The sequence below is a fragment of the Oryctolagus cuniculus genome, chromosome 14 (assembly GCF_964237555.1).
Source record: "Oryctolagus cuniculus chromosome 14, mOryCun1.1, whole genome shotgun sequence".
In the NCBI taxonomy this organism is placed as follows: Eukaryota; Metazoa; Chordata; class Mammalia; order Lagomorpha; family Leporidae; genus Oryctolagus; species Oryctolagus cuniculus.
The window spans coordinates 7246490-7260643 of NC_091445.1; the positions used below are offsets into that span (position 1 = coordinate 7246490).

Here is a 14154-nt window from a genome sequence, read left to right on the forward strand (position 1 = left end):
TTGTCTTCAGGCAGTTTCAAAGAACGTGCACTGTCTGCGTTATAGACTTGCTCTATCCCTGTCCCTTATCCTGGCTGCCCCTGCCTGTTCCTTCAGAACTCTGCAGAAGAGATACAAGGGGATGGCAAAAGGTTGTTGTTTTCTCCTTTTTTTTTTTTTTTTTTTGGATACAATGCAGTATTTTGAGGTATCTGATAGGAAAGGGGTACCTTTAAATGAACTATTTTTAGGTGATAAGGCAAATCATCTCATACCCCTTCTGGTGTCTGGCACTCAGCCCAGAGGATGTACTGAAGATTGGTTCTGCAAGGGAGTGAATGAGGCATTCTTTAATTATGGCTGGGATCTGTTTCACTCTGAACCTCTTCAGAGAATCTGAGACAGATCCTTTGTAAGTGTCTGTGAACAGATTAACTGCCGATCTTCTAGGTGGGCAGCTCACTGAATACAGTCAGGGAGCCCCAGGCTTTATACTGACGACTCACAGGGGATTGTAGGAAATCAGGAGTTTGGCCTATGAGGATTTATTTCCAAATATTACGGGTGACCTCTCTGCCCATGTGCCTCAGCCACACAGTCTCCTTCTCATCCACATGACTTCACATGAGTACATTAACTCTTCCGCCAGCCTCAACCGCAGGGGAACAAGTGCAGGATTAGCAGTGGCTTTGTTTATTTCTATACTGGACTGCCCCCACTTCCAAAGGCATCCACCCAGAGAGAAGGCTTTCTGCACGCGAGTTCAGAATCAATTTGTGGGGTTGGAAGGCGGGGCACTGCTTCTTTTTGAGAAAATGAAATCTGTGATGGGTCAGGTGTAGCCTCTTGTCAAACTTGAAAGCCAAATATATTTACACCTGAGGAGTCTAACTGTGCCATGTTTGAGAAACTGACACTCATGAATCAAAAAGACTGAAAAACTGGGGAAGATGCTGTGAAGCCGCTGAAATCTACAGGGCTCGCAGCAGATTGCATCCTACTGAGGCTTCCTCTTGATTGCTCTATGATGAATGGCTGCAAGACGACACTGGCTTGTGGTGATACAGTGGCATTCGACACCAACACTGTGCATCGACTACTGTGCTAAAATGTACTGGCAGTCAACAAGGCAGCTCCAATTCCCAAAATAAGGAAAAGACCTCTGTTAAGGTAATTAATTATATGGAAACCATATGTTGGTCGTTTCCTAACAGACACAATCACAGAATATGAAAATGTAAGTCTTAAAACACGTTCACCCATATGGCCAAGTCACTCTAATTTCTTTCAGTGTAATGTGCTCATTACAAATTGGTTAATTTTTGAGAGTAACTTTTATTTGCTTAACAATTATTCCTCTTCCAAAAACCACAAATAAATCTAAGAGGGAATCAGATATAAAATACACGCTTTAACCTTTATTTAACCTCTTAAAAAGACATAGAAATCTCCTAACTTTCTCCCTATAGGAACCTGTCCTCCTATTTTTAACTAAGTGGTGTTAAGTTTGGTAAAGTTTTTTTCTGTACTTTGAGGTTATGTTTGAAAGTAGAACAGACATAAACTTTTTGTTTTCTTCATAGCTGCTTGAACAAAATAATTTCAGGCCACTGTGGTAAAGGTAGCTTATAAATTTCGATTCTGAAAATATAAGAACAAAAAATGTAACACAGTAAAATGCCGAGACAAGATTTTTCAGACTCTAAACTGCATTGAGACAGGACCACTGTGGGGCCCTCAGATAAAGTCTTCATCTTTGTACCTCGCCTTAATGATCCTGGAAGACAAGAATTATTTAACTCTGCTTCCTCTGATGGATTACCCTTGAGCTAATAACCACTGTTTGTGTAACACACAGGTCACTAGCTAAGAATGATCCAAGAATGAATTTACAGTTGCAATCTTGGACTTGAAGTATTGTTCCCTAGAGAGAAATGATAAATTTACATGTTTCACAAAATCTTAGAGGAAAAAAAAAACCCAGCCAAGTCCTTATGGTAGACGGACAAAGATAAAGCTTACTTTTCTGTGCTACACAGTTTAAATTTATTGCAATTTAGGAGGCCAGGAAGATTCCAGTTTTTACTGATTTTTTTCATATAATTCATCGCTATTTCCAAAAACAATGAGACATTGAAAATTAGAGCAGAGCTTCTCATGAGAATTCCTTGCACTTTCTTCCATCACTTGGCTGAATACAGTACCTTTTCTGCATTAATTCTACTCTGTAGCATGCTTTAGAATTTGTTCTACACACACACACACACACCACACAATTTCTCAACAAACTACACCATTAATATTCTGCAGCAGAAGTACATTTGGGGGCGGGGTGTTAGTGATTGGCAACTGAGAGGACCATTACCCATAAACACAGATTTTACTTTGTTCAAAGGGAGAGAGGAAACAGCTGAGAGAGACCCACCGGACAGTTCACAGCCAAGGAGTTCCATTCGCAAGGTGCAGTGCCTTCGACAAACTTGGGGATAGAGTCTGACGTACTGAGCCTTGATGGGGGGCGTGAACGAGTTGGCATAGGGTGTGTTGTTATCCACATTTCCACGGAACACCTGTGTAAAGGCATAATGCTAGTGTAAGATCATTAACTGTGACAACTTCCTTGCTTATTTTCATACATCAACGAAATCCTTCAAAGCTGGGATGATGAAATTCGGGGGCGTGGAGTATGTGGGAGGCACCTTCCCATCCTCAGCCAATAGGAGACTCCGAAGTCAAATGCTAATGACAGCCACAAACCTGTGCCTGACAGGGTGCAACCCATGGCCCACTGTGAAGCTCTTGTCCATCTCAAAGCCAGTCCCTAAGAGCCCAGGGAGGACCTCCCTCTCTTGAGAAATGGGCACTGTACATCTTTTAATGGACTCTGGATCTGTCTGCTCACATCGCTGCCTTGTGGTTCTGCTTCCGTTGGTGGGAACCAGTCTGCACCACTACTTCCCCAACACTTGATCCTCCAAAGCTGAGATCAGCCTTAGGATGCTCCATGGCCTAAGTCATCGAGAACCCATCTCTGACAATTACCCAAGACCGCTGCATAAGAAACGTACACATCCTTACATTTATCTCGATGACAACCACACTCTCCCTCTGAAACCAAGGATTAACGTTTGTCATTCTGACCTCCTGGACATCTCATTCTTATCTCCCCTTTTATGTAACCCTTTTATGTAAGTCGGAAAGCTGTTGTTAAATTCATTTACCAGGATAATTTTAAAATCATTCTTATAGCATTAGAGTCTAGTCTACTGCTTACTTATAAATGAGATGACCTGCGTTCCTGACAGCTTTACAACTGAAATTTTTTATCAACAATATAAAAATTGGGAATACAAAACCAAAGAGTAAAAGAGATATTGAATATTATATCCATATTCTCGAAACTATTTTATTCCATTTAATAACAATTTTTCATAATTATGAAATATATAAATCGGGTGTTTTTCTGCTTTAACAATAGTAGTTTTGACCATAAGTTCCCTGACTGCAGAACATTCTAATCTATAAAAACAATTCAAATGGAACTGAAAGCTACTTTTAAAATAAAGCCAATCATCAGATACAAGACCATGCTTTGCGTTTATAGGAAAACCAACTAAAGTTTGAAAGCCACTGTAAATTTACAATTTCAGGAGGCTCCTCCTCCTGTAACTCCATGAGCTCAGTTACAACACAAAGACATCAGAAATTTATTTTCAGCACTGTAAGCCTTTTTCCTGAAGACTCCCCTGTCCCTTAATGATCAAAGACCACCAGTGGGGTTTCACTTATGAATTAAGTCTCTTACCACATCTTCGTTGGTGCCTTTCACCTTGTACATGGCCCACGACTTTCCGTCATTACTGTAGGCAATTTTGTAGGATTTTATGTACTCGGGGCTTCCGATCCTCTTGGCTCCCTGGGTAATCACACCGGTAACTCTCATTTTTCTTTGCAAATTTATCTGAAGAAATAAGAGACAATCCATACTGATCTCGCTGCTTTGGGGATGGCGACATTGATACTATGGATTTTGTGAATGTTTTTTGACAGGCAGAGTGGACAGTGAGAGAGAGAGAGAGAGAGAGAGAGACAGAGAGAGAAAGGTCTTCCTTTTCCGTTGGTTCACCCCCCAGTGGCTGCTGCGGCAGGTGCGCTGCGGCCAGCGCACCGTGCTGATCTGAAGCCAGGAGCCAGGTGCTTCTCCTGGTCTCCCATGCAGGTGCAGGGCCAAGTACTTGGGCCATCCTCCACTGCACTCCCGGGCCACAGCAGAGAGCTGGCCTGGAAGAGGGGCAACCGGGACAGAATCCAGCAGCCCAACCGGGACTAGAACCTGGGGTGCCAGCGCCACAGGCGGAGGATTAGCCCAGTGAGCCGCAGCGCGGCCTGGAATATCTATTAGTATAGATTTAAAATAATACAAAACTTAATGATTTTCATACACACTTTTCAAATACTTCAAATAAGCACATATTAATTTTGGTTTTAAAATATCATTCTATAATGGAATGTCTTTAAGTAAAGAAATCTTTAGGGTATGTCCCCCTCTGCCCTTCTCCATTGTAGGTATAAAAAGCACTGGTTATAGCACGCAGCTCTGACTCAGTAAATTGAAAGGTGGGAATATCTTCTTGTTAAAATAATCTGTCATTATTATGAAACTATTGTCAACAAAACTGTTAATGTGTCTCAGCTGATTTAGGTTTCAGGAAATTTCCACTGAATATAACGCATGAGAATCTCACCCAAATCTCTGAGTAGTAATCTAAGAAATTGCAAAGGCGTCATGGATGAGAAAAATAATAAAACAAAATTAAAGTATCTTCAGTTCCTAGATCTTTATACTGTGGTCGCTGCTGAGGGCCAGGTACATACACAGTGGTCATGGAGGCTGGGGACATTGTTTTTACCCAACAGTTGCTTTTCTCTTCATTTTATCATATGAGCACTTTCTAATTGCTATTTCTCCTTCATTCCCAATTTCCCAACAGCTTTCTGTAAAAGTAGCAGATCTCTAATACATTTTAAAATATACTCAGAACAACAGTATATAGCAACCTGTTTCAACACTTAAAAAAGTTAAATGCTGCAGTCTAAGAAAGTGTTTTACTCAATTAAATCTTGTTTCAGCCACTTTAAAGTGTCTTTATTCTACCTATAACATCTTAAACTTAGTAGAAAAGTTCTATTCCAATGTTCTTGATAAAATATCACAATTATCCCTCTCAATTCAAATCAGGAAAATCTAGATGCCTCATATGTAACATTAAGTAAATAATTCAGACTACTTTGTAGAGAAAACCTGCAAACCTTGAGATTTATTGACATGACGTGGGTTTTCTGCTCTACAGTGGGACTTCCAGGGGTGACATGGGTGATGGTAGAGGACGCTGGGCCTGAGGACAGCAGCCCACCTATCACTGGAGTTCTGAGTCACTCAAAGTCTTGGCATCTCTCCCTCAAAGACCCAGCTTCCTACTCAAACACTGCCCACAAGCACATCATGGTCATGCTCATGTATGAGCGAGTTTCAAATCTTCTGTCAAAGGTGGAGTGCAAAATTTTAGGGCAAACAAATTTTAAATCTATGTAGACGGGGAGCCTTCAAAAAACTCATGAAAAATTATAATTAAGAAAAAAACTATGTAGGATTTCAAAATGTTTTTATACTCAGCTAAACTTTTATTTCTATTTTCGACATACTTTTTGAAGTACCCTCGTTATACAGAAAGTCTGCTGTGTTGATGAGTTAAAGACTGGGCAGGGTAGTCCCCAGCCTCTACTCATGAAAATGTCTTTTCTCACTTTTACAGCAGGGGACTTATGCATACTTTTGCTTTGAAGTTTCATGTTCGTGGTCCTTTTATCTCCAACAACACTGAGTGAATTGTCCCAGTTATCCAATTTTGCTTTTTTCATTTCAATGTTCAGGTATCAAAGTAACAGCAGACATGAGTACACATGAAGTCTCCTTGTTTGGGGGCTCAGAGAGTTTTTACCATGAATGTGCATTTTATATACTATTTTAATATTTTTCTCCACTTATCTCCTCCTTAGCCCTCTACAGATTGACTTTGCACATTTCAACTGTGTAATTTAGAATAGGGAACCCCTCAAAGACGCTTTATTTTGGTGTGCTGGGTAAATCAGCACATTGCAATGGACAGGCAATGCTCTTTTTCTATCTTAGTCTGAGTCCTCCCACAGCCTCAACCTTCGCAGCACATGCAACACACACAGTGGACCCTGAATCACGTTTCCGCCCGTTTTGGAGGCCAAGTTCCACATTGCATATTCCAGAACATGCCTTTTTCAATTATCTTTTATCTTGTCTCAATTATCTTGCTTATACCTCCTGTGGATGGCTGAATTATCTCTCCCAGAGTTTTGGCTGATCAGCGATACACTAATTTTCTGAAGCTTTAACTGTAGGAGTATCATAGAATTAAAAAATAAAACAGAAATGAGTTCATGTTTTTCTCTAAATAATTAAAAATGATGTTTTAAATTATTCATATTTGCCTAATCCTTAGAGACTCTGAATATATATTTTAGGAAGATGGAACTACAGGTAATACAGCATCAACCGACTTGGGCTTTCTCTACTTTCAGTGAGTATTTCTAATAAAGAATCAGCACTGTTTTCATTAAATACAAAATAAAAACCTAAAGAGGATTTGTAGATACTGGCTCTAGGATAAATTTTAGTAATTATTGGGTCTTAAATTATTGACTCTCCATGTGTGTAGCACTAAGTAACTTCAAATTAAGGAATTCAATATAAAGGGGCTAAGATTTCACCATGATGATTGCACTCCAATACCAGGAATCTATGTTGTTTAAGAAATAAACCAAGCCCTGGAGGAAGGCTATTGCAAATTTAAAAATTTTATTTAAAGAGAACAGGATTCATGTATTTCATATGTATAATTTGAAGTACAGAATCTCCACTATAAATATCTTCTGTAAGTAATCCCTTTTCATCCAATCGCAACAGTACTTTTTGATCCCTTGTGAAGTAACAATGGCTCAAAGGTGATTTTAGGCTTACTCTAGCTGTGAGAGCCATCGCAGACACTTTACTAAAGGTCTATTAGAATTGCACTGGACAATCATAAATTACTCTCTGTGAGCTTGAGGGATGCTTGGATATGCCATAAAATATTTTCATTTCTGATTCTGGTTTTAGAGAAATTATCGTTCCATTGCATGGCAAGTCTCCTATGTGATCTTGTAAGCAAAAGTGCATTCCAGAGTGTTTTGAGGGAATGTCAGTGTGAAGAACCTGCCTCTTGAATCCATGGAGCCCGTTCTGAGGTCAGGTGGCAGGCGGAGAAGGATGGACTGGCCTCACTTCCTACCTAGATTATCCTGGACTATTTGTCCAAGATTTTAAAAATAGCATCCCATGTAAAGGAGTTTTTAATAGAACTGTTATACATGATGACTGTACAAAATACATCTGTAAAAAATGTGAGAACACCCATCCCACCTAGAAAGCTCTTAGAGTATTAGGCTTTTGGTTTGATATTTTAATGTTGTTTCTTTTAAAATAAAAAGGAACATTCCTTTTTCCATCTTCTTCCTTCACCTACTTAATGTTGGACAATTTGAAGTTGGAGAGTAATAATTCTAAGAGCCAATAATCACAAAAATCGTATGAAGATAATTTTTCAAAAAACTTTCAAAGCTTTGCGTTAATGAGACATTCAGGGCTATTAAGATTAAAGGCATTTGTATGTGTGCATATGTGCCTGCACCCACAGGCATGCGAATCTAACTATTAGCTTAAATACTGTGGAAATTATGAAAAATAATGCAGGATCTACTATAGGTTTCAGCTCTGTCACGAGGTACCCTCTCTACTCCAGGCCTATCCACCTGGAGTAGCTTAAGCTAGGGCACGGGTTTCATGGCTTCATTTTCCCTCCACATCTACTGTCTGGCACTGAACAGTTCCCTGGCCTCACTGAGCAAAGGCCTCTGGGTATTCTCTGAAAGAACAGATACCCTACTAAGCCACAGAGGCATATTCTAACGACAAAAGCCATCAGAGAAAAAAGTCTACAAGTATCTCCACAAATGTCTTAAAATAAATGCAGAAATTCAAGAAACAAAAATAAAGAAGACAACATGATCCCCCCAACAAGGAACACAGCATTGCAATATTAGAATCTGAAGATGAAGGGGTTGATGAAATACTTGAGACGAAATTCAAAAAGTTAATCATAGGATTATTCAGAAACAATGGGAAGCAAATGAATGAATTAAAGAAATCCATACATGATATGAATGAGAAATTCTCACATAAAATGGAGATTCTGAAGAGAAATCAAATTAAAATATTAGAAACAAAGAATTCAATACGTCAAATAAAAATACAGCGGAAGCTTTAAGAACAGTCTTGGTGAGGCAGAAGATAGAATAGCTGAGCTAGAAGGCAATTCTTTGAAATGTTTCTTTTTTTTTTTTTGGAAAATTTTCCATCAGACCAAAAAAGAAAAAGAAGAAATTAGAAAAATTTAAAACAGTGTTGGAATTTATGGGATACTATCAAATGACCCAACATATAGTCTTAGGAATTCCTGAAAGTATGGAAAGAGAGAACGAGTTAGAAGGCCTATTCAGTGATATAATTACAGAAAATTGCCCCAATTTGGAGAAAGAAAGGGATGTCCAAAAACATGAGGCACATAGAACTCCTTATCAACGTGACCAGAAAAGATCTTCACCAAAAGACATTGTACTCAAACTTTCAACCCTAAAACACAAAGAAAACATTCTAAAATGTACATGAGAAAAACACCAGATTACTTTCAGAGGATCTGCAATTAGACTCACAGCTGTCTTCTCACCCTACAGGCTAGGCGAGACATACTCCAAGACTTATGAACAAAAAAATCTGTCAACCCAGAATACTGTACCCTGGGAAGCTCTCAGTTATGAATGAAGGTGAAATAAAAACCTTCTATAACAAACAGAAATTGAAAAAATTTGTCACCACTCATTCAACCTTACAAAAGATGCTTAAAGATGTGCTGCACACAGAAACAGAGGAAGATTTGTCATCACTATGAGATAAAGTGAAGGCAGAAAATATCACAGCAAACATAGAAAGGAAAGCCAGGGAGACAGCACCGTGCTCACTTGGTTAATCCTCCACCTGCGGCACTGGCATCCCATATGGGCACTGGGTTCTAGTCCCAGCTGCTCCTCTTCCAGTTCAGCTCCCTGCTACAGCTTGGGAAAGCAGTGGAGGATGGCCCAAGTGCTTGGGCCCCTGTACCCACATGGGAGACCAGGAGGAAGCAACTGGCTCCTGGCTTTGGACTGGCGCAGTTCTGGCCATAGCGGCCATTTGGGGAGTGAACTAATGGAAGGAAGAGCTTTCTCTCTCTCTCTCTCATTGTCTGTAACTCGACCTGTCAATAAAAAAAAAAAAAAGAAAAAGAAAGGAAAGCCAAAGCAAACAATAGGAGTATTCACGGAAAAATGGCAGGGCCAAGTTGTTACTTATCAATAGCAACCTTGAATATAAATGGCCTAAACTCTAAATGATGGCTGAATGGATAAAAAAAGGCCCATTTATTTGTTGCCTAAAGAAACAAACCTCAACAACATACAGGCAAACAAAGTAAAAGGATGGAAAAATGTATTCTATGCTAACGGAAAGCAAAAAAAAAGCAGGCATAGCAATCCTAATATCACACAAAACAGACTTTAACACAACAACTGTTAAAAGAGTAAAGAAGGGCACTATGTAATGATCAAGGGATCAATTCAATAGAAATATGTGTATATGCACTGAATTACAGGGCACCTGTCTGCTTAAAACCAATGTTAAAGAGAGATATAGACTCCAATACAATAAAATGGAGGACTTCAACACCCCACTTTCAGCAATGGACAGATCAGACAGAAAATCAACGAAGAAACAGCAGAGCTAATCTACATTATGGCCCATATGGACCTAACTGCTATCTATAGAACCTTTCATCCCACAGTTGCAGATAACACAGTCTTCTTATCAGTGCATGGAACTTTCTATAGGATGTACCACATGCTGGGCCATAAAGCGAAGCTCAGCAATTAAAAAACAAATCAAAATCATGCCATGAACCTATTCTGATAAAGCTGGAGTACAGGTGGAGGGAGAGGTCGGATAAATCACTGATCCTATATTCGTATCTACAAAATGCAAGAAGTTTATATACCTTAAATAAAAGTTAAAAAAAAATTAAAAAGCTCATCATAAAAAATCACTGAACCTCACTCATCATACAAATTAAATCAATTCTATACCAAGTTGTCATAATTTAACATCATGAACCAAAATAAAAAACTTTGAGTATTATCAAGAATATAGAGAAATAGGCACACTTATACATTTCTGGTGAGAGTATAAATGGCAATCTTTTATGGAGGACATGTGTGCACACACACATACATCACACACATCACATGGCATTCTGGATAATATGATCCGTGGCTTTACAGTAGAAATTAAAACAGGTTAATTTTAGAAACACTTGTTAGTTCATTTAAAATCAACAATAGCCAATTACATGTTACCTTAAAAATTTTATTTTCATAAAATAATTACATTTTTCTGAAACAAAACTTTTCTGAGAAGGAAGGGTTATTTTATATTATTAAGAAAACCTCTGGGGGCAGGCATTTAGCACAGGAGCTAAGATGCTGCTTGGGATGCCTACATCCCTGATGGGATTCCCCAGAGGTAAAGTCCTAGCTTTGCTTCTAATTAGAGTTTCCTGAGACATAGCAGATGAGGGCTCATGCACTTGGGGCCCTGCCACTCCTGCAGGAGACTTGGAGTGAGTTCCCAGCTCTTGGCTTTGGCCTGACTCAGCCCTGTGGTGGACATTTTGGGAATGAACCAGCGGATGGGAACTCTCTCTCTCTCTCGGTCAATCTCTGACTCTCTAGAAGAGAAGAGATGAGATCAGGTGCTCGTGTTGTGTCTGAATTTAATCAACTACCACATGTTGTTATTGGCTGAATCCTACGAACAAAAATTCAGCTTCACACATCTATGTAGCTAGAAAAGGAAGAGGTTCTTTAATAGTAAGCCTTCCCAGGTCATTGTGGGTACTCTTTTTTGATACCATGACAAAAACTGATTAAGTTTTAAAAGAAGCAGTATTTTAAATTATAGCTGCTGCATGGAATATGAAGTCTACCAATGAATTATTTTTCAGATTCATTATTATAGAATTCATTAGTTTGTCTTGCACTTGAATGGATATTGTACCCGTGCACAGTTTCATAACATCATAAAGTATTTGCTCACTGAGCTATGCAGAGTCCCCGAGTGATGACACATTTTATTATTTATTCTCAAAAAAAATCACCTTAATTAATGCGACCACCAATTTCATCAGAAAAATTTTTACACAGTGGAAGCTATCTAGCTCAGACTTGCGGCTGCAAGGAGAGCTCTAACATTCGGAATGGAGAGGTAGGGCGTATCCGTGGGTTCTTCTTTACAGTGAACACAATGTCCTTTAACAAATCAGGGTTGGGGGAGAATCCACCTTGAAACTCACACAAGCTCACATGTGTTTCACTTGGGGACATTTTGGTACCCAGGAGAAATGCTTTATGCGTAATTTCCATTTTGTCACATAGACTATTAAAGATGGAACAAGGAATGGCACTTAATAAAATTAGGTCTCATTACTGCTTCCTCAGGGCCATTCCTAAATGAACTGGCTGTTCTTTCCTTGTGCAGGTTGGAGGTGAACACGCTGACAGCTGTCGTTTGGTGCCACTGTCTTGCTGAGAGCTGAGGCACCAGCAGTTCTGCCCCACCACTGTCTGTGGCATTTGTACAAATGTTAATATAGTGACAATGGAAAAGATCATCGTACAAATATTATGGAAATAGTGTTGACCTGTGAATGTCTTTGAGGACTGTTGGAACTCCAGACTGCACACAGCAATAGGTGAATTAGACTTTTCAGCTGAGAATGACTTAAAAAATACACAAGGGCTGCAATATTTTATAACTTATACACACACAGAGATTAGAAAAATGGAAAATGGTGCACAGGATATTAAAATGCAACTCAGAGAACGTTAATAGCTAAATGCCTTTGTGAATTGAAAAAACACAAGTGAAGCAAGGAGACAGCAATCTATAGCCAATAGAATGGCACAACAAAAACATCAGATAATATCAAATATTGGTAAGGTGTTTGTTGCTCATAGTGGGAGTGTAAGCTGGCATATTCATTTCAATATGCTAGTTATTACAAAAATTAAGCTACATTATTCCTTAATATTTTTCCCTGAAAACTTCTGCACCTATTCCCGAGGAGAAGTATAAACACATACCATCGCCAAATATTTTAGGTTAGTAAAGAGCCACTAGCTGCACACGTGTGCTCCTGTACAACACTAAGAGGCAGAAATGATGACTGGATTTCTATGCAACTATCCAAAAATACAAGGGCGTGTGAAAAAGTAAGAACTCAATGAAACGCACAAAATCAGCAGAGGCATCCTTAGACCTGGGCTGGCCTGTGCGAGTCCAAGTGTGCGAAGGAATCCTTGGTTCCTGGCAGTTACTCAGCACTCAAGGAAAATGACTCCAAGTCACCATGTACTACAACAAGACTACGACCGTATATTCTGAGACCTGCTCCCCAGTGTAACAGACAGGGCACAAGCACTTCAAACACATGTATTGCATACTAACATCCTTAGTAATTCAGGCAAAAGCTTAGATTTAAAAAATTAGTTTTAAGAATAGCAAATTGGGGACGAGCGTTTGGCTCAGTGGTTAAGGCACTGGTTAGAAGGCCAGGCAACTGCATGGGTGGAACTGGAGATCATGGTATTAACTGAAAGGAGCCAGGCACAGAAAAGCCAAGCATGCACGCTCTCACTCCTATGTGAAGTGCAGAAAACCGTCATCTCACCCAAGGTAAAAGTGTCACAGGGGTCCCCGGGGGCTGGCGAGGGAAAGGTCCCTGGGGTGGATGGGGAAAGTCTGATTCACAGGTACTTAACCATAGTTAGAAAAGACCAAGAAGTTGTGGGGTTCCACTGTCCAGCAGGGTAATTACAGACAATGTGAATTCTGTATATTTCTCTATAAAAATAGACTTGTGTATGTTTTTTTCACCATCAAAAATATAAAATGCTTGAGGAGGTACATACATTTATTTACACCCATTGGACATTACATGATATACACAAGTATCAAAGCATCATAGATTATGCACATTTCATGTCTATTAATTTTATTAAAAATAAAATCCTGTGCCTCACACCAGAGTTCCTAGCCTTCAGACCCAGCTCTGCCTCCTGAGTCTCTGCTCCTGCAAATACAGAACCGTGAAGTCAGTGGGTGATAGCCCAGGTGGTTTCACACCTGCCAGCCACATGGGAGACCTGGGTTGAGTTCTGGGCTACTGGCTGTGGGCTCTCACTCGCTGCGGGCATATGAGGAGAGAGCTAGCACTCTCTCTTTGCCTCTCCAATAAATGAATAAAGGGGAACATGCTCTCTCTCTCTCTCTCCAGTGAATTAAAAAAGTAAAAAGGAATAGTTAAGAGTTTCTTCTCGGTCGGTGCCATGGCTCACTAGGCTAATCCTCCACCTGCAGCACCGGCACACCGGGTTCTAGTCCCGGTTGGGGCGCCGGATTCTGTTCTGGTTGCTCCTCTTCCAGGCCAGCTCTCTGCTGTGGCCTGGGAAGGCAGTGGAGGATGGAGGTGCTTGGGCCCTACACCCGCATGGGAGACCAGGACCAAGCACCTGGCTCCTGGCTTCGGATTGGCATAGTATGCCGGCTGTAGCGGCCATTTGGGGGGTGAACCAATGGCAAAGGAAGACCTTTCTCTCTGTCTCTCTCACTGTCTAACTCTGCCTGTCAAAAAAAAAAAAAAAAGTTTCTTCTCTACCTCAAACGTGCCACCAGAAGTTAGGATATATTTAGGCAGCACACTCAACTATATGCCTGTGTAGTAGCTGGTATCATTACATACAAACAAGCCAAACATGAAATAAAAACAAACACAGCTTGCAAAAGGGAATACTTTCTTATTTTATATAATTGAAAAAGAACCATTTAGTCTTTTCATTAATTTAGAGAAGGGGAAGGAGAGAGAGAGGGAGGGAGGGAGGGAAGAATAGGACCGAGAGGGA

At 39.9% G+C, this 14154-nt stretch overlaps 1 protein-coding gene across 3 annotated transcripts in view; it reads right to left on the minus strand.

Annotated features, from left to right (window-relative positions):
* The window catches only part of EDIL3 (EGF like repeats and discoidin domains 3), a 491890-nt gene that overhangs the window by 125349 nt on the left and 352387 nt on the right, over positions 1-14154 (minus strand). For all 3 annotated transcript variants that reach the window (XM_008261919.4, XM_051854033.2, XM_051854034.2), the window contains 2 exons: positions 3785-3940; positions 2405-2549 (listed from right to left, as the gene is read on the minus strand). In XM_008261919.4, the coding sequence (XP_008260141.2) occupies positions 2405-2549; positions 3785-3940 (301 nt within the window). The remainder of the gene's footprint in view (positions 1-2404; positions 2550-3784; positions 3941-14154) is intronic.